The sequence below is a fragment of the Penaeus vannamei genome, chromosome 30, assembly GCF_042767895.1.
Source record: "Penaeus vannamei isolate JL-2024 chromosome 30, ASM4276789v1, whole genome shotgun sequence".
In the NCBI taxonomy this organism is placed as follows: Eukaryota; Metazoa; Arthropoda; class Malacostraca; order Decapoda; family Penaeidae; genus Penaeus; species Penaeus vannamei.
Genome location: NC_091578.1, coordinates 19859040 through 19879503, shown reverse-complemented (window position 1 = coordinate 19879503; position 20464 = coordinate 19859040). Strand labels below are relative to the sequence as shown.

The following is a 20464-nucleotide window of genomic DNA, read 5'->3' as shown; positions in this document are numbered from 1 at the left end:
GGGGGTTTTTATCAAAAACTTTTATAAAAAGGGTTTTTTCAATTAAAAATTTAAAATTTTCTTTCCCTTGTTTTTAACAAAACCATTTCTTGGCAAAAAAAAGGAACATCAAAATCATGATTACCTAAATTAATGTTAAAACCCCTTAAAATTTTAACCATTAAAAAGGAAAATTTTTTTTTTCCACGTTTCTCTCAAAAGGCCTAGATTTTGCCGTTTTTTCGATTTTTGGGGGTTTTATTACTTCGGGCCTTTATTTCTTTTAAAAATTTGGACTAAATTGATAATTATTATCATTTTAATTATCATTCTGTTTTTATTTTTATGATTATTATCATTATAGTCATTATTTTTAATGATTATCATTATTATTATCATTTATTGCAGTTATAATTTTTTAGTTAATTATTTTTCCCATTTTTATTTTTAAATATTTAAAAATAAATGAATAATAGCAAAATAATGATGATCTTAGAAATAATAATACAATAAAAATTTAATTATAATGACAATGATAATGATATTATTATTTCTATTCCAAATTTTGGTATGGAAATTATTGGAATAGGTTAATTATTCTTTTTTTTCATTTTAAAATTAAATCCAAGTTTTTCCCCTTTTTTTTTATAATTTGCCCTTTTTTTCTTTAAAAAAATATTATTAAAATTTATTATCTTTTTTCATTATTCATCATTTATATATTATTGTAAATTAAAAAAGGAACCCTCAGGAAAATCATTTTTAATTACCTAATTAAGAAAATTAAAATTTAATTAAAAGCAAAAGGCTTTTTTTATTTCTTAAAACTATTTTTTTTTTTGATTTAATAAACGGGTTTATTTAAAATTAAAAAGGAATAATAATAATTATTTTTCCAATGATAATGATGTTTTTTTTTCTATTGCCATTTTTAGAGGGAAAATTTTTGGGAATAGATTTAAATTTATTGCTATTATTGCAGTAATTTCAAGATTATCATTAAAATTTATGATTTTAAACATTTTTAAACATTATTATTGGCATTATCATCATAATTATCATTTATTTTTAATAATAAAAAATTTAAAAAGGGAAATCATCAAAATTACCTAAATTTAAAGTTAAAATCCTCATAATTACCTTTAAAAAGCAAAAATTTTTTTTTTTTCCGACTTTCCTCCAAAAGGCTGTAATACCTAGATTTTGCCTTTTTTGACTTTTGGGATTTTTTTTCTTCTGGCCTTTATTTCATTTTAAATGGACTAAAAGATAATTATTATCTTTAATAATTATCTTTTTTGTTTTTTCATTATTTTTTTTGATTATTTTTTTTCATTATAGTCATTATCATCATGATTATCATTATATGTATCATTATTGCATTTATAATAATTATATGCAAATTTATTTTTGCTATTTTTATCATTATAACTTTTTAATATAATGATAATAGCAAAAAAGAGGATCTTAGAAAAAATTGACAAAAATAAAAATTATAATGACAATGAAAATTTATGTTATTTATTTCTATTGCCATTATTAGTGGGGGAAATTTTTTAAAAGGGGTTAAATTATTGCTTTTAATTGCAGTAATTATAAGATTATAATTATAATTATGACTTTATCATTTATCTTTATTATTGTCATTATCTTTGTCATTATCATCATAATTATCATTATTTTTTTAAAAAAAAAGGGAAAACATCAGGGAAATCTTTATAATTCCTGAATTTTTTTAAAATCCCCATAATTACCTTTAAAAAAGGAAAAAGGTTTTTTTTTCCCCGGATTTTTTTTTTCAAAAAAAAGGCTAGTTTTTTCCTTTTTTTTCGACTTTTGGGTTTTTAAAATTTCCCGGCCTTTATTTCATTAAAAATTTGGACTAAATTTATAATTATTCATTTATTATAATTCCCATTTTTTATGATTATTATCATTATATTCATTATCATCATGATTATCATTTTTAAATTCATTTATTCAGTTATAATAATTATTATGCTAATTATTATTGCTATTTTTATCTTTATAACTATTTATATAATGATAATGGGAAAAAATGATAATCTTAAAAATAATAAACAAAAAAAATTAATAATTTATAATACAATGATAATGATTTATTATTTCTATTGCCATTATTAGTATGGAAATTATTGGAAAAATTTTAATTTTTCAAAATTTTTGATTTACCCAAATTATCATTTTTAATTTATTTACCCTTTAAATTATCATTTTTAATTTCTTTAAATATTGTAAATTAATTAAAATCATAAAAATCAAAAAAAAAAGGAATAAGGGGAAAATTTTTAAAATTTAAACCATTAAAAAGCAAAAAGGGGTTTTTTTCGAGGGTTCTCTCAAAAAGGCTGTTTTTCCTTTTTTTTCCATTTTTTGGGATTTTTTTAATTTTTGGGCCTTTTTTTTCCATTATAAATGGACTGAATGTTTAATTATCATCTTTAAATTTATCATTACTGTCATCATTTTTATGATTTTTCATTTTAGTCATTATCATCATGATTTTTTAATTATTTCATTTATTCCATTATAATAATTTTTATGCTAATTATTATTGCTATTTTTATAATTATAACTATTTATATAATGATAATAGCAATAATGATGATCTTAGAAATATAATGACAAAATAATAATAAATTAAAAATTTTGACAATGATAATAATGTTATTATTTTATTGCCATTATTAGTAGGGAAAATTATTGGAATAGATTTAAATTTATTGCAATTTATTGCAGTAATTATAAAAGATTATAATTATAATTTAAAAATTTTTTTTTCTTTTCTTTTATTATTTCATTTATCATCATTATTTTTAATAATAAAGGAATCTTTAGGGAAATCACCATAATTACCTGAATTAATTTAAAATTTTCATAATTCCCTTTTTTAAAAGCGAAAAGGTTTTTTTTTTGGGACCCGTTTTTTTTTAAACTTTTGGGATTTTATTATTTCCTCCCTTTATTTCATTATAAATGGACTGAATGATAATTATTATCATCATTATTATCATTTAATTTTTATTTTTTTCTTTTCATTTTTGGGAAAAAAAGTTATAATAATTATTATCCCAATTATTATTCCCATTTTTATCATTATAACTATTATAAAATTTATAATAGAATTAATGATGACCTTAGAAATAATAATGACAATAATAATATTATAATGACAATGATAATGATGTTATTATTATTTCTTTGCCATTTTTTGTAGGGAAAATTATTGGAAAAAATTAATTATTGATATTATTCAGTAATTTCAAGTTTTCCTTTATAATTATAAATTTACCTTATTTTTATTTTTATTGTAAATTATCATTGCATTATAAAAAAAAATTTATCATCATTATTGTCAAAAATTAAAGGAATCATCAGGGAAATCATCATAATTACCTGAATTAATTTAAAATCCCAAAAATTACCATTAAAAACCGAAAAGGTTTTTTTCGACGTTTTCAAAAAAGGTTGAATGAAAATTTTTTCCTTTTTCTTTTTGGGGTTTTCTTTTTCAGGTTTATTTTTTATTATAAGTAATTATCATCATTTATTATCTTTATTGTCTTCATTTTTATGATTATTATCATTATAGTCATTATCATCATGATTATCATTATTTATCACCCTTAATTGAAGTTAAATTTATTATGCTAATTATTATTGCTTTTTAAAAATCATTATAACTATTTATATAATGATAATAGCAATAATGATGATTTAGAAAAATAATAAATAATAATATTTCTAATAAATGATAATGTTTTATTATTTTTTATTGCCATTTTTAGTAGGGAAATTTTTGGGAATTTTTAAGTTTAAAATTATAAAAAATTTGACTTTATCATTATTATATTATTTTTTTCCCTTGTCATTTCATTTTTTCATCTTTTTTAATTTGGAAAATGGGTAAAAAACCGTTAAGAAATTTTTGGCCTTTTTTTTTCGACTTTTTAAAACCAATTTTATTACTTTTTTATTTAAATTAAAAATTTGGACTGAATGATAATTATTATCATCATTTTTTCTTTTGGGGTCATCATTTTCATAATTATTATCATTATAGCCATTATCATCATGATTATCATTATTATTATCATCATTATGTCGGTTATAATAATTATAATGCTAATCATTATTGCTAGTTTTATCATTACAGCTATTTATATAATGATAATAGCAATAATGATATTTTCAGAAATAAAATTGACAATATTAATTAATATAATGACAATGATAATGATATTATTATTAATTCTATTGCCATTATTAGTATGGAAATTATTGGAATGGGTTTTAATTATTTTTATTTTTAAAAATAATTTAAGATTATCTTTAAAAATTTTGATTTTATCATTATTATCATTATTATTGTCATTTTTATTTCATTATCATCAAATTATTTTTTTATTTCAATAATAAAGGAATCTTTAGGGAAATTTTGAAAAATTTAAACCTTAAAAAAAAATTTTTTTCCGTTTTTTTGGACTTTCTGGGGATTTTATTATTTGGCCTTTATTTCATTAAAAATTTGGACGGAATGATAATTATTATCATCATTATCATTTACTTCATCTTTTTTATGTTTAAATTATAATTATAGTCATTATCATCATAAATTTTTATTATTTTTATCATTATTGAAGTTTTTAATAATTTTATGTTTAATTTTTATTTATTTTTATCATTATAACTATTTTAAAATAAATAAATAATAGCAAAATAATGATGATCTTAGAAAAAATTTGAAAATTTAATAATAATTAAAAAGACAATGATAATGTTTTAAATTATTTCTATTGCCATTATTAGTATGGAAATTATTGGAATGGGTTTAATTTTGCTATTTTTGGGAGTAATTATAAAGGGTTATCATTAAAATTATGATTTATCCTTATTATCATTATTATTGTCATTTTCTTTTCATTATTTTTTAAATAATTATCTTTAAAAATTTTTTGTAATTAAAGGGTTAAAAATCTCATAATTTATTAAAAAGCGAAAAGGTTTTTTTTCGATTTTCCCCCAAAAAATTTTAAAATTTTTTTCCGTTTTTTCGACTTTTGGGATTTTTTTAATTCGGGGCCTTATTTCATTATAAATGGACTAAATGATAATTATTATCATTTATTATCATTACTGTCACCCTTTTTATGATTATCATTATATCATTATCATCATGATTATCATTAAATCATCATTATTGCAGTTATAATAATTATTATGCTAATTTTTATTGTTTTTTTATCATTATAACTATTTATTAATGATAATAGCAATAATGATGATCTTAGAAAAATAATACAATAATAATAATTATAATGACAATGATAATGATGTTATTATTTTTTTATTGCCATTTTTAGTATGGAAATTATTGGAATAAAGTTAATTATTGCTATTATTGCAGTAATTTAAGATTATCATTATAATTATGACTTTATCATTATTATCATTATTTTTTTATCATTGTCATTACCATCATAATTATCATTTTTATTGCCAAAAATTTAAAAAATCATCAGGGAAATCATCAAAAATTACCTGAATTAATGTTAAAACCCCATAATTACCATTAAAAAGCAAAAAGGGGTTTTTATTTTTTTCCGGACTTTTTTTTTCCCTTTTTTCATTTTAAATGATTTATAAATTTTTATAAGTCATTTTTTTTTTCTTTTCTTTTTGATTATAAATTATTATTATCATCATTATTGAAATTATAATAATTATTATGCAAATTTATTATTGTATTTTTACCCTTATAACTATTTATATAATGATAATAGCAATAATAATCTTAGAAATATAATGACAATAATAATAATTATAATGAAATTTATAATTTTATTATTTCGTTGCCATTATTAGTATAAAAATTATTGGAATAGATTAATTATTGCAAATTATTGCAGTTTTTAACAAGATTATCATTAAAATTTATGATTTTTTTTATTATCATTATTTTCATTATTTGTCATTATCTTTATAATTATCATCATTATTGTCAATAAAAAAGGGAAATTCATCAGGGAAACATTTAATTCCTGAATTAATTTAAAATCCCCCTAATTACCATTAAAAAGGGGAAAGGGGTTTTTTTTTGACGCCCCCTCTAAAAAAGGCTGTAATAGGGTAGTTTTTTCCTTTTTTTCGACTTTTGGGATTTTATTATTTCGGGCCCTTTATTTCATTAAAAATTGGACTAAATGATAATTATTATCATCTTTAAATTATCATTACTGTCAAAATTTTAATGATTATTATCATTATAGTCATTATCATCATGATTATCATTTTTATTATCATCATTATTGCATTTTTAAAATTTAATTATTATGCTAATTATTATTGCTATTTTTATCTTTAAAACTATTTAATAATGATAATAGCAATAATGATGATCTTAGAAATAATAATGACAATAATAATAATTATAATGACAATGATAATGTTTTATTTTTTTTCTTTTGCCATTAGTAGAAAATTTTTGAATAGAGTTAATTATTGCTATTATTGCAGTAATTTTTAAGATTATCATTATTTTATGACTTTTCATTATTATAATTATTATTGTCATTATCTTTTAATTAAAAAAATCATTAAATTTATTTGCCAATTTTTTAAATTATTTTTCCTTTAAAAAAATTTTTTTCATTTTAAATTCCAATTTTTTTTTCATTGGGGCCTTTTTTTAATTTTTAAAAAAATTAAAATTATTTGTTTCAATAATAAAACAAAAAAATTTTGGAAATTTTTTCACAATTAGGGAAATTAAATGGTTAAAAATTTTTCCAAATTTTTAAATTAAAAATTAAAATTTTTTGAAAATTTTTTTTTTTCAAACCGTTTTTCTTTTTGAAAAAGGCTTGGTAATCCCAAAATTTTTTTTCCTTTTTTTTTTTTTTTGACTTTTGGGGAAATTTTATTACAGGCCCTTTAAAATTTTCCTTTTTGGACAAGGGATTTTTTATTCCTTTTTATTTCTTTAAAGAATATTTTATAATTTTTATCATATTATTATCATTATGTTATCTTTTTATTTATTATCATTTTTACAGTTATAATAATTATTATGCTAATTATTATTGCTTTTTTTATCATTATAACTATTTATTAATGATAATAGCAAAATGATGATCTTAGAAATAATAATGACAATAATAATAATTATAAGGGCAAGGGTAATGTTTTATTATTTCTATTGCCATTTTTAAATATGGAAATTATTGGAATAGGTTAATTATTGCATTAAATTCTCAAGATTATCATTATAATTGTGACTTTATCATTTATTTTTTTATTGTCATTATCTTTGTTTTTATCAAAAAATTATCATCATTATTGTCAATAATAAAGGAATCATCAGGGAAAATCATCTTAATTCCCTTGAATTAATGAAAAAATCCTCAAAAAATTCCCCTTAAAAAGCAAAAAGGGGTTTTTTTCGACTTTTCTCTAAAAACCTGTAATACGCTAGATTTTGCCGTTTTTTGATTTTTGGGGGTTTTATTACTTCGGGCCCCTTTATTTCATTATAAATGGACTGAAGGGAATTATTATCATTTTTTCATTACTGTCATCATTTTTATGATTTTTATCATTATAGTCATTACCCAAATTTCTTTATTATTTATTATCATCATTATTGCAGTTATAAAAAATTTTATGCTAATTATTATTTTTTTATTTTTATAATTATTTATATAAGGGTAATAGCAATAATGATGTCTTAGAAAAATAATGACAATAATAATAATTATAATGACTTTTTTTTTTTGGGTTAAATTGGAAATTATTAAATTTTTTTTCCATTATTAGTTTTTAAAAATTATTTTAAATTTAGATTAAAATTATTTTTATTATTGCAAAATTATCAAATTATCATTTTTTTAATTTAATGGATTTATAAAAATTTTTATCTTTAATTATTGTTTTAAATCAAATTGAAAATTACCCTCAAATTTCCCCAATATTATTTTTTCATTTCCCATTTGGCATAGGTAGGGGCCCCTCAGGGTTGGGGGTTTGTTGGGAAAAATTCCCCCCTTTTGGGAAGGGGGAAAAAAGGGGGCCGGGGGCCCTGCCCAACCACCGGGCTTTACAAGGGGGAAACCAAAAAGGGGTTCGCCCCTTTCCTTCCTGGGGGACCCCAGAACCATTAAAAGGCATCAGAGGCCAGAGCAATCCGGATTCACTCCTGGTAAGTCAACAATAGACCGTATCCTTGCGCTTCGAGTCATTGTAGAGCGCCGTCGTGAGTTTGGACGTGGGTTACTTGCAGCCTACACCAAACCCCAAAAAGGCGTTCGATACAGTACCTCGGGAATCACTCTGGGAGATCCCTGAGAGGAAAATTTCCCAAAAAGGATTATTGAACTAATAGCAAACCTATATACTGGTACTGAAATTCTGTAAAGTGTGGTGGGGGGGCCCCTGTTCAGGAGTGAGGCAAGGCTGTGTTCTTGACCAACCTTTTCAACACTTGCATGGACTGGATACTAGGCAGAGCTACTGTTCAAAGTCATTGTGGAGCAAAACTGGGTAATATTAAATTACAGACCTTGATTTTGCCGATGATGTTGCAATTCTATCTGAGTCTTTGGAAAACCCTTTGTGGTGGCCCTCGATGCATTTAGTAATGAAGCGAAGCCCTTGGGTCTAGAGGTTCCCGGACCAAGACCAAGATCCAGGAATTTGGGGACTTACTAGGAGAACCTGTTCAGTCGGTACGTGCTTGCGGGGACATTGAGGTCACAGAGAGCTTTACATACCTTGGTAGTGCAGTTCATAACTCTGGGTTTTCAGACCAGGAAATCAGTAGACGGATTGGCCTGGGAGCGGGGGGCATGAACTCTCTCGACAAGAGTATTTGGAGATGCCGGTACCTGTGCAGAAGGACCAAGCTACGGGTTTTCAGGGCCCTGGTAATGCCAGTTTTGCTCTACGGTAGTGAAACCTTTGGGAAATTTTCCAGTGCACTGGAGTCCCGTCTTGACGCCTTTTGTAATAGGTCCTTGCGCCGGATCATGGGGTACTGTTGGCGGGACCATGTGTCTAACCAACGGCTGCACCTGAGACTGGCACAGGACCTGTTACCTGCACAATCCGGGATCGCCAACTCAGGCTATTGGCCAAACCCGGCTCGTTTTTCCCCAGGCTGATCCTGCCCATCAGGTTGTCTCTGTTCGAGACAAACCCCGGGTGGAGGAGGCCTGTGGGACGACCTAGGAGGTCGTGGCTTAAGGGAGATCGATCAAACCTGTCGGGAAGAGCTCGAGATGGGCCGGGCCCCTTTCCTTTGGGGACTTGCCATGAGAAATCCCAAAAGGTGGAAGCAGAAGGTGGACGCGGCTATGGCCCCCGTCGGCGTTAACCCCCAAAAATGATGATGTCATTATCATTGTCATTATTACCCTAATTATCATCATTATTGTCAATAAAAAAAGGAAACATCAGGGGAAAAAATCATAATTACCCGAATTAATGTTTAAAAACCTCATAATTAAACCCTTAAAAACCCAAAGGGGTTTTTTTTGACGCCCCAATTTTGCCGTTTTTCCGAAAATTTTGGGGTTTTATTACCCTTTTGGCCTTTTTTTCATTATAAATGGACTGAATGATAATTATTATCATTATTATCATTACTGTCATCAAATTTTTTTGATTATTATCATTATAGTCATTATCATCATGATTATCATTATTTTATCATAAATTTTTGCAGTTATAAAAATTATTATTCTTTTTTTTTTATCATTATAACAAATTTTTATAAGGGAAAAAACAATAAATGATCTTAGAAATAATAAGGGCAATTAAAAATAATTATAATGACAATGATAATTTTAAAATTTTTTTTTATTGCCATTTTAGTATGGAAATTATTGGAATAGAGTTAAATTTTTGCCATTATTGCAGTAATTACAAGATTATCATTATAATTATGACTTTTTCATTATTTTAAATTTTATTGTCATTATCATTGTCATTATCATCATAATTATCATCATTATTGCCCAAAAATTTAAAAGGGAAACATTATGGGAAAACATCATAATTACCGAATTTAAAGTTAAAACCTCATAATTTTCCATTAAAAAGGAAAAGGGGCGTTTCTCTCCAAAGGCTGTAATCCCCTAGATTTTCCGTTTTTTTTTTACTTTTGGGAATTTTTTTACTTCTGGCCTTTATTTCATTATAAATGGACTGAATGATAATTATTTCTCATTAATTTTCATTACTGTCATCATTTTTATGAATTTATTTATCATTTATTATTATCAAAACATTATTGCAGTTATAATAATTATTATGTTTAAATTTTTATTGCTTTTTTATCATTATAACTATTTATATAATAAAAATAGCAATAATGATGATCTTAGAAATAATAATGACAAAAAAATAATTATTAAAGAAAAAATAATGAATTTTTATTTTTTCTATTGCCATTATTAGATGGAAAATTTTTGGAAAAGAATTAATTATTTCTATTATTGCAGTAATTATCAAGATTATCATTTAATTAGACTTTTATTATTATCATTATTATTGCCCTTATCATTGTCATTATCATCATAATTATCATCATTATTGTCAAAAAAAAATATTGGAAAAAAAATTATAAATTAAGTTTTTCCCTTTAAAAAAAAAGGAAAAAGGGGCCAGAAGGGGAATAAAATTTTTTTTCCCAATTCTTTTGGAAAAAACGGAAAAAAATCTTTTTCTTTGAAAAACGTCAAAAAAAATCCCTTTTCGTTTTTTAATGGTAAATTATTTTTTTTAAAGGAATTTTTTAAAACAAAAATTAATTTCAGGTTTTTAAACAAAAGAAAAGATTTCCATTATTTATTTCCTTTATTATTGAAAAAAAATAATGATAAAAGTTATTTTAAAAAATAATGGAAAAAAAATAATGACAAATAATGAAAAAAGAACGATAAAAAGGTAATTTAAATTTTTTAATTGGAAAAAAAATCTTTTTTTTAAAAAATTACTTTTTTCAATAATTTTCAATAATTTAACTTTTTAAAAAAATTTTCCAAACCCAAAATTTTCCCAAAAACTTTGAAAATTTTTGGCCCCAAAAGGAAATAAATAATTTTTTAACCGGTTTTTTTTTAAAAACATTTTTATTATAATTATTTTTTATTTACCATTATTATTTCTAAGATTTTTAAATTTTTTGCTAAATTTTTCATTTTTTATTTTAAATATTTTTTAATGATAAAAATAAGAATTTTAAAAAATTAAGCAAAAATAATTTTTATAAATGATTTTTTAATTTTTTAATTTTTAATAGGAAAATTAAAAATTCATTTTTAATTTATAAATGAACTTTTAATTATGATTTTTTAAAAAAAATTTTAACATTTTTAAAATAATAATTTATAAAATTATCATTTATCCATTTATAATGAAATAAAGGCCAGAATTTAAAAAAATCCCAAAAGTCGAAAAAACGGCAAAATCTAGCGTATTTAATTTTTAGAGAAAGGGCGAAAAAAAACCTTTTTTTTTTAATGGTAATATAAAGGGTTTTTAAAATTAATTCAGGTAATTATGAGGGTTTCCAGATTATTCCTTTATTATTGACAATAAGGGGGGGTAATTATGATGATAATACAATGATAATGGCCCAAAAAATAATGATAAAGTCATAATTTAAAAATAATCTTGATAATTACTCAATAATAGCAATAATTAACTGTATTCCAAAATTTTTCCCTACTAAAAATGGCAATAGAAAATAATAACATTATTATCATTGTCATTATAATTATTATTATTGTAAATTTTTATTTCTAAGATCATCATTATTGCTAATTTTCATTACAAAAATAGTTATAATGATAAAATAAACAATAATAATTAGATAATAATTTTTATAACTGAATAATGATGATAGTAATGATAATAATAATTAAAATGATAATAATGATAATAATATAAAAATTACCACAGTAATTTTTTTTAAAAAAAAAAAGTTAAAAGAAAAAAAAAAACGGCAAAATCTGGGGTACAATTTTTAGAGAAACGTCGAAAAAAACCCTTTTTCCCTTTTTTAAAGGTAATTATGGGATTTTAACATTAATTTAGGTAATTTTGAGGGTTTCCATGATGAAAATTTTTATTTTGACAATAATGATGATAATTATGATGATAATGAAAATGATAATGACAAAAAAAATAAATGATAAATAATGATAATCTTGATAAATTTCTGTAATAAAAAATTAACCTATTCCAATAATGTCCATACTAATAATGGCAATAGAAATAATAATAAAACATTTTCATTTCATTATAATTATTATTATTGTCATTATTATTTCTAAGATCATCATTATTGCTATTATCCTTAATAAAAAGTTATAATGATAAAAAAAATAACAATTTAATAATTAATAATAAATTATTATAACCTTTTATAAAAATAAAGATAAAATTAATAATGAAAAAATAATCATAAAAATGATGACAGTAATTAAAAATAAAGATAATAAATTTTCATTCAGTCCATTTATAATAAAAAAAAGGCCAGAAGTAATAAAATTTCCCCAAAAATCGAAAAACGGCAAAATCTAGTATTAAGCCTTTTGAGAGAAAGTCGAAAAAAAACCCCTTTTTGCTTTTTAATGGTAATTATGAGGATTTTAACATTAATTCAGTAATTATGATGATTTCCATGATTATTCCTTTTTTTATTGACAATAATGATGATAATTATGATGATAATGAAAATGAAAAAAATGAAAATAATAATGATAATTAATTTTATAAATCCAAAAATTAATAATAAAAATCTTAAAATTACCTTTTCAAATTTTAATTTTTGCAAATTTAAAATTAACTTTTCCAAAAAATAGAAAAAAAAAATTTGCAAAAATAATTTAAATTTTAACTCCCAAAAATGATGATAATAATAAGATAATCATGATGATAATGACTATAATGATAATAATCATAAAAATGATGAAGTAATGATAATAATGATGATAATAATTTTTCATTCAGTCCATTTAAAAATGAAATTAAAACCAGAAGTAATAAATTTCCCCAAAAATCGAAAAAAGGCAAAATCTAAAAAACGTAAAAATTTTCCAAATTAATTTAGGATTTTAACATTAATTCAGGTAATTATGATGATTTTTATGATGATTCCCTTTTTTATTTACAATAATGATATTTTTAAAATTAAAGAAAAGATAATGAAAAAAAAATTAAATTTATAAAGTCATAATTATAATGATAATCTTGAAATTACTGCAATAAAGCAATAATTAACTCTATTCCCCAAAAATTTCCATATTAAAATGGCCAAAAGGAAAAAAATAATATTTTATTTAAATTTTTATTTTTCATTATTATTTCTAAGATCATCATTATTGTATTTCATTTATAAATAGTTATAATGATAAAAATAGCAATAATAATTAGCATAATAATTTTAAAACTGCAATAATGATGATAATAAAAATAATCATGATGATAATGACTATAATGATAATAATCATAAAAATGATGACAGTAAAGAAATAATGATGATAAAAATTATCATTCAGTCCATTTATAATGAAATAAAGGGCCCGAAGTAATAAAATCCCAATTCGAAAAAACGGCAAAATCTAACGTATTTCAGCCTTTTGAGAGAAAGGGCGAAAAAAAACCTTTTCCCCTTTTTAATGGTAATTATGAGGATTTTAACATTAATTCAGGTAATTATGATGATTTCCCTGATGATTCCCTTTTTATTATTGACAAATAATGAAAAAAAATTAAAGATGAAAAAATGAAAAAAAATAATAATGAAAAAAATTGAAAAAAAAGGTTTTTAATTAACAAAATTTTTTTCCCAAAAAGTTTTAAAAAAAAAAAAAAAAAAAAAAAAAAAAAAAAAAAAAAAAAAAAAAAAAAAAACGGGGCAAAAAATCTTTTTTTTGCCGTTTTTCAAAAAGGGGGAAAAAACGTCAAAAAAAGGGTTTTCGTTTTTTTTAAAAAAAGTTTTTAAATTAATTGAGGATTTTAACATTAATTCAGGAATTATAAAGATTTCCCTAAAGATTCCTTTATTATTGACAATAAATGATAATTATGATGATAATGACAATGATAATGACAATAATAATGAAAAAAGTTCCCAAAAAAAAAAATTATAATGGAAATAAAAATTTCCTTTTTTTTTAATTATTGGCATTTAATTAGGAAATAATTAATTTTTATTCCAATTACTTCCCCTATAATTTTAAAGGCAAATAAGAAATTAAAAATAAAATCTTATCATTGTCATTATAATTATTATTATTTTCATTATTATTTCTAAGATCATCATTATTGCTATTTCTTATATTTAAAAGTTAAAATGATAAAAATACCCAAAAATAAATTTGCAAAAAATTATCATAACTGTAAAAATGATGATAATAATGATAATCATGATGATAATGACTATAATGATAATAATCACAAAAAAGATGACAGTAATGATAATAATGGGAATAATTATCATTCAGTCCATTTATAAAGAAATAAAGGCCGGGAAATAATAAAATCCCAAAGTCGAAAAAAAGGGAAAATCTAGCGTATTACAGCCCTTTTGAGAGAAACGTCGAAAAAAACCTTTTCGCTTTTTTAAAGGTTAAATTTTGAGGATTTTAACATTAATTCAGGTAATTATGATGATTTCCCTGATGATTCCTTTATTATTGACAATAAGATTATAATTATGATGATAATGAAATGATAATGGCAATAATAATGATAATAATGATAAAGTCATAATTATAAAGATAATCTTGATAATTACTGCAATAATTGCAATAATTAATTTTTTCCAAAATTTCCATACTAATAATGGCAATAAAAAAAATAACATTTTTTTTAAAAATTTTTTCAAAATTGTCAATTTATTTTAAATTTTTAAAAATTTTTGTCAAAAAATTTGTTTTAAAAATTTTTAAGAAAACAAAAATTATTATTGCCTTAAAAAATTATCAAAAATTAAAAATAGAAAAAAAGTTTTTTAAAAATTGGGAAAAAAAAAATAAAAACAAAATTAAATTAATTTTTAAAAACAAAAATTTTTTAATTTAATTTAATTTAATTAATTTTTTGCCAAAATTTTTTTAATTTTAAAAAAATAATTTTAAAGATAATCAAAAAGAAAAAAGATAAATTTTAAACTTTTTTAATTTTTTAAACCCAAAAAATAAAAAATTGGAAAAGAAAAAAAAAAAGTAATTTGAAAAAAAATAATGAAAAGAAAAAAAAAATAATTAATTTTTAATTTCAAAAATGAAAAAAATGAAAATAAAAATGAAAATTTTAAATCATAAAAATGATGACAGTAATGATAATAATTATAAAAATTATCATTCAGTCCATTTATAATGAAATAAAGGCCAGAAGTAATAAAATCCCAAAAAGTCGAAAAAAAGGAAAATCTAGCGTTTACAGCCTTTTGGAGAAACGTCGAAAAAAAAACCCCCTTTGCTTTTTAAGGGGAATTATGAGGAATTTTTTCATTAATTCAGGTAATTAAGATGATTTCCATTATGATTCCTTTTTTTTTTAATTTGAAATAAAGATGATAATTATGATGATAATGACAATGATAATGACAATAATAATTATAATAAAAAGTCATAATTATAATGATAATCTTGATAATTACTGAAAAAATAGCAATAATTAACTCTATTCCAATAATTTCCATACTAATAATGGCAATGGAAAAAAATAACATCATTATCATTGTCTTTTTAATTTTTATTATTGTCATTATTATTTCTGAATCAAATTTCTATTTCATTAAATAAATAGTTATAATGAAAAATAGCAATAATAATTTGCATAATAATTATTATAAATGCAAAAAGATTAAATAATAATGATAATTGTACAAGGGGGGGAAAGTAATTTTAAAAGGGTCAGTTGATTTTAAAAAATATTGGTTTTTTTGTAAAAGGGAAAGAAAAAATTTTCCCTGGTGAAAAAAAAGTAAAAGGTTTTTGGGGGCCCAGGAAAAGCGAAAAAAAAACCCCCTTTTTTGGTTTTGGGAAACCCCCTTAAATTTGGTAAATTTTTGGGGGGGGGTTTTTTATTAGAAATAAGGAAATTTTAAGAAAAGTGTTGCTTAAAAAGTTTGGGTGTTAAATTTAATTTGAAAAGGGAAAATAGCTAATTAACTCTTTTTAACTTTTGGAAAGAAAAAAACAAGTCATTTTAAATTTATTTTTCCCCCAAATTTTTGACATTTTTGCTTTAACAAAAAAGGGTTTAAGAAAAAAAAGAATTTTCTTTTATTTTCGCTTAATAAAAAATTTTGATTTTTAGCCTTTTTTTCCCCGGTTTTTTTGGGTTGGTTTAGTCCGGGCCCAAACCAGAAATGGTTTTTTAAGGGAAAAACCCGAGTCGAGAATTGATTTTGGCATCTAACCCTTTTTGGTTTGGGGAACCCAGGGGAATTTGGGGGGTTGGGGGGGAAGGAAAAAAGAATTTTCTGAAATTTTTGGAAGGGGTTGAAATAAAAGGGAGATGGTATGAGGGTTTATTTTGGGAAAAACAAATTGCCTTCCCCCCGGGAGTTCCGGGTTTTAGCGGGAAAAGGTAACAAAAGGTTGTTCTTTTGGATAACAAAATTTCAATTTTTTCCTTTTTAAAAATTAAAAAAATGTGTGTTTGGGCCCTTGGGAACTTTTAACCGGCCCAAAAAATTTTGTGGTTGGTTAGAATTATTCATGGGTTATAAAAATAAAAATTTTCAAATTACACCACAAATTCCTTTTTTTGGAAATGAAATGGTGAACGGTAAAAATTTTAAAATTTTTTTAAAAAATAAAAAAAAATTTGGGGGGACTTTAACGCCCTAAAAAAAAAAAAAAAAAAAACGTTCCAAATTTTAAACCGCCACGTGGCAACGGAAAAAAACTTTTGGGTTCCGGGCGGCTCGGGATGCCCCCTTTGGCCCCGGGGTTCCTTTGGGGATGACATCATCCTTAGAGTTGGGACGTACGCAGCCGTACACTACAACACCTCCCCCGGGCAGTGCGTCGCCTAAGTAGGGGGCGAGTAAGACGAGTATCGCAGGAGAGACTCCTTAAACAACAGGTGTGTCTGCGAGGTACTCGTTCCATCTCTCGTAAGGTACGATCGAGAGACAGAAGGAAAGGCGCCCGAAGGGTTTCAGGAACCAGAGAAACGGTCGGCTCTGACGAAGTGTAGAGGGCGAAGACCATCACGTCGGCGAACATCTCAGGGAGGATCCATCCTAAGGCGGGTGCGCATGGGGAGCGCGCCCGCTCGTCACGGGGGGGGCCATGGGAGGGGCCCCCGGCCGTACAAAGGGGGTATCACCCCCGCACGCCAGTGCAGATCATCGGAAGGCGGGTGCGCATGGGGAGCGCGCCCGCACGCCAGTGCGGATCATCGGAAGGCGGGTGCGCATGGGGAGCGCGCCCGTAGGCCAGTGCGGTCCATCGGAAGGCGGGTGCGCATGGGGAGCGCGCCCGCACGCCAGTGTTGATCATCGGAAGGCGGGTGCGCATGGGGAGCGCGCCCGCACGCCAGTGCGGATCGTCGGAAGGCGGGTGCGCATGGGGAGCGTGCCCGCACGCCAGTGCGGATCATCGGAAGGCGGGTGCGCATGGGGAGCGCGCCCGCACGCCAGTGCGGATCATCGGAAGGCGGGTGCGCATGGGGAGCGCGCCCGCACGCCAGTGCGGATCATCGGAAGGCGGGTGCGCATGGGGAGCGCGCCCGCAGGCCAGTGCGGTCCATCGGAAGGCGGGTGCGCGTGGGGAGCGCGCCCGTACGCCAGGTACGGTCAGAACTGTGGGGGCACATATGAGTGCGCCCGCACACCAGTGCGGAAGATCAGCTGGAGCCGTTATCAGCATGGCACCATTACCTGTGTAAGGAGAGCTGGCGAACGAATCGCCTTAGACCAAAGGGGTGGAACATACTGGGTTTATTCTTTGGGCCTGACGTGTTCTAACACACACTGCATTATGAAGTGCATAAGTAACACACAACCATAAATGTTATAATGCGAAGCCGACCATCTGGCTGCGCCGATCGGATCCGGTGGAGGATCTAACTTAAAATTAATGAATTAGTGGGTGTAGTGGGAGGCAATGTCTCCGTATGTATAATTACCGCTTTCTCAGGCGATCTGTAAAGGGTGTCAACAGAGCTTACCCCAATAAAAGACCTCCTTGGAAGTCATGGGCTCGGTCCTGACAGCTCTGCATGGACATTGCTCTGAGAAGCTGGGAGAGGAACCTCGACGGTAAAATATTATTAAGAAAACAAACATCTTAAAATTATCATAAAACTAAGAAAAAAACAAACTTAAAGTTAAGAACATATGCCCAACATGCAAATTAAAAGAACAAAACGAAGAGGGAAACACCTGATTAAGAGGCTGAAACTCAAAATCTTTCGGCAAACAAAAACATACAAAAGTTTACACAAAAATAACAGTTAAAATAATACAATGCGCTAAAATAACCCAAACCTGGTGTTACACTAGACTACATTGATAGGAAAGGCAGAGAAGAAGATTAAGAGGACGATAGGGAAGGGAGCTATTTACAGTAATACTCTGTAGAAAAGTTAAATTCCTACAGGTCTTTACAGAGAACCACCTCTACGTTCCCGTCATGGGGAAAGAGCGTAGACCGACCTCAGCTCCGGGACACTGTCGATCGGGGTGCGTAAACAAGCCATAGCTTGGCCAAACTCAGAGAAAATCTTATCTGTACAGGGTTTTTGCAGACGTTCAGGACGAAAGCGCGACCCTGCCAGAAACGAAGACAGAAGGCGAGAAAACCCGCGTGGCTCAAGGGCGGGTGTGAAACGAGAGAACAGGATCATTCCGCAGGACAGAAGCTGGCTGCTGGGCCCTGCCGCCGTCCATCTGGAGATGATCTGAAAAGTAGAAATAGTTTAGAACGAAATAAGTAGAAGAAACAGGGCGACTGAACATTAGAAGGGGGAAGATGGGATTAGTAATGTGTCGTCGGGCTGACTACCGTCAAGGGTATTCCCCACTCCACGGGCTGGATGAAGGGAAGGCTCTGAAAAAGAACAGGCTGCAAGCGTGTTAAGATCCAAGTCATACAGGGTTATGTTACAGGACGGACTGGTAATCAACAGAGGGCAGCATGCATCCCGCTGGGGCTCTGAAAAAAGAAATATAATGGTAAGCGGAAGAAAAGGAAAAGTGTCTTGCTCCCTACTCGTCCTGTGAGGAATCAAGAAGAAGCGTATTCAATCAACTCCAACTTTATCTTGGAATAAAAGTACATATTACATAGCTATGACGATTATGTAAATGTACCAACATAATTATGTAAAATAAACAATATTATTAATTTATGTAATTGTTTGTCTTTATGAAACATTTTATTTTTACATTACACAATTAACAAAATGTTAAATTTCAGTTGAAGTGTACACTGCACTTTACACGATTGTTTTGTTCAAAGTCTTTATTTATGTAATTGCTATTTTAGGGGTAACTTAAATGTTACAATACTCCCCCCGAAAGAAAATCCATGGCTTGTTAGAGGTCGAGTCGGTTGGGTTGGCGAATTAGTCGACCAGAACGCGAGGAGATTTGAAAGGGTTTATCTTCAGGATGTGAGACATGGGCAGGTGCATTTGAAGGAGGTACAGTGTGAGCTGGGTTATCGGCCAGAGGCGTAGTTGGTGTATGTTCCTTTTCTTCCAGGTATGCAGGCTTTAAGCGGTCAATGGATACCCAGTCACTCTTCCCACCAATGCTGAGATGGTATGCCTTGGGGTTACGCTCCAAGACAGCATATGGCCCGCGGTACGGGCGGGTGAGGGGTGACCTGTGAGCGTCATTTCTTACGAATACATATTTGCAGCTGTGGATCAGCTTGGGAAGGTATTGTGAAGATGTTGAGTGCGTCTGAGTGCATGGTCGGTACTTCTCAACAGCATGGCGTAGTTTGGTGAGGTGCTCAGAAACTGTAGGGGTATCTAGACTCGGGAAGAACTCCCCTGGAACAGTGAGGACTTCCCCAAACACCTTTTTTAGCAGGGGAAACTTGTAATCCCTCTTTTGGGGATGTTCGGATCCCGAGAAGAACCCAGGGAAGTTGAGCTTTCCAGTCTGATTTAGTGCAGCGCGCCATTAACGCTGCTTTCAGAGTACGATGGGACCGCTCCACCATACCGTTGGCTTCTGGGTTGTATGAGATGGTGTGATGGATAGTTGATCCCATCAATTCTCCTAAAGATGTCCAAAGTTGAGATGTGAAGGCAGGTCCCCGGTCAGAGGTAATGTCGTCTGGAACGCCAAAACGACTGATCCATCCGTGTAATAGAGCTTCTGCACAGTCTCGGGCAGTGGTGTGTTGCATGGGAATTGCCTCCGGCCAGCGGGTGGAGCGCTCTGTAGCAGTGAATAGATACTGAGCGCCGTCTGAAGGTGGAA

The 20464-nt window shown here is 27.2% G+C and overlaps 1 protein-coding gene across 1 annotated transcript; it reads right to left on the bottom strand.

Annotated features, from left to right (window-relative positions):
• Positions 1 to 17960: 17960 nt before the first annotated feature.
• On the bottom strand, positions 17961 to 18930 carry LOC138867381 (uncharacterized; the record flags this gene model as incomplete). Its single annotated transcript, XM_070142758.1, is given in 1 exon segment — positions 17961 to 18930. A coding segment is annotated over 1 exon segment (273 nt), but the record flags the coding sequence as incomplete, so codon positions are not given.
• Positions 18931 to 20464: the final 1534 nt, after the last annotated feature.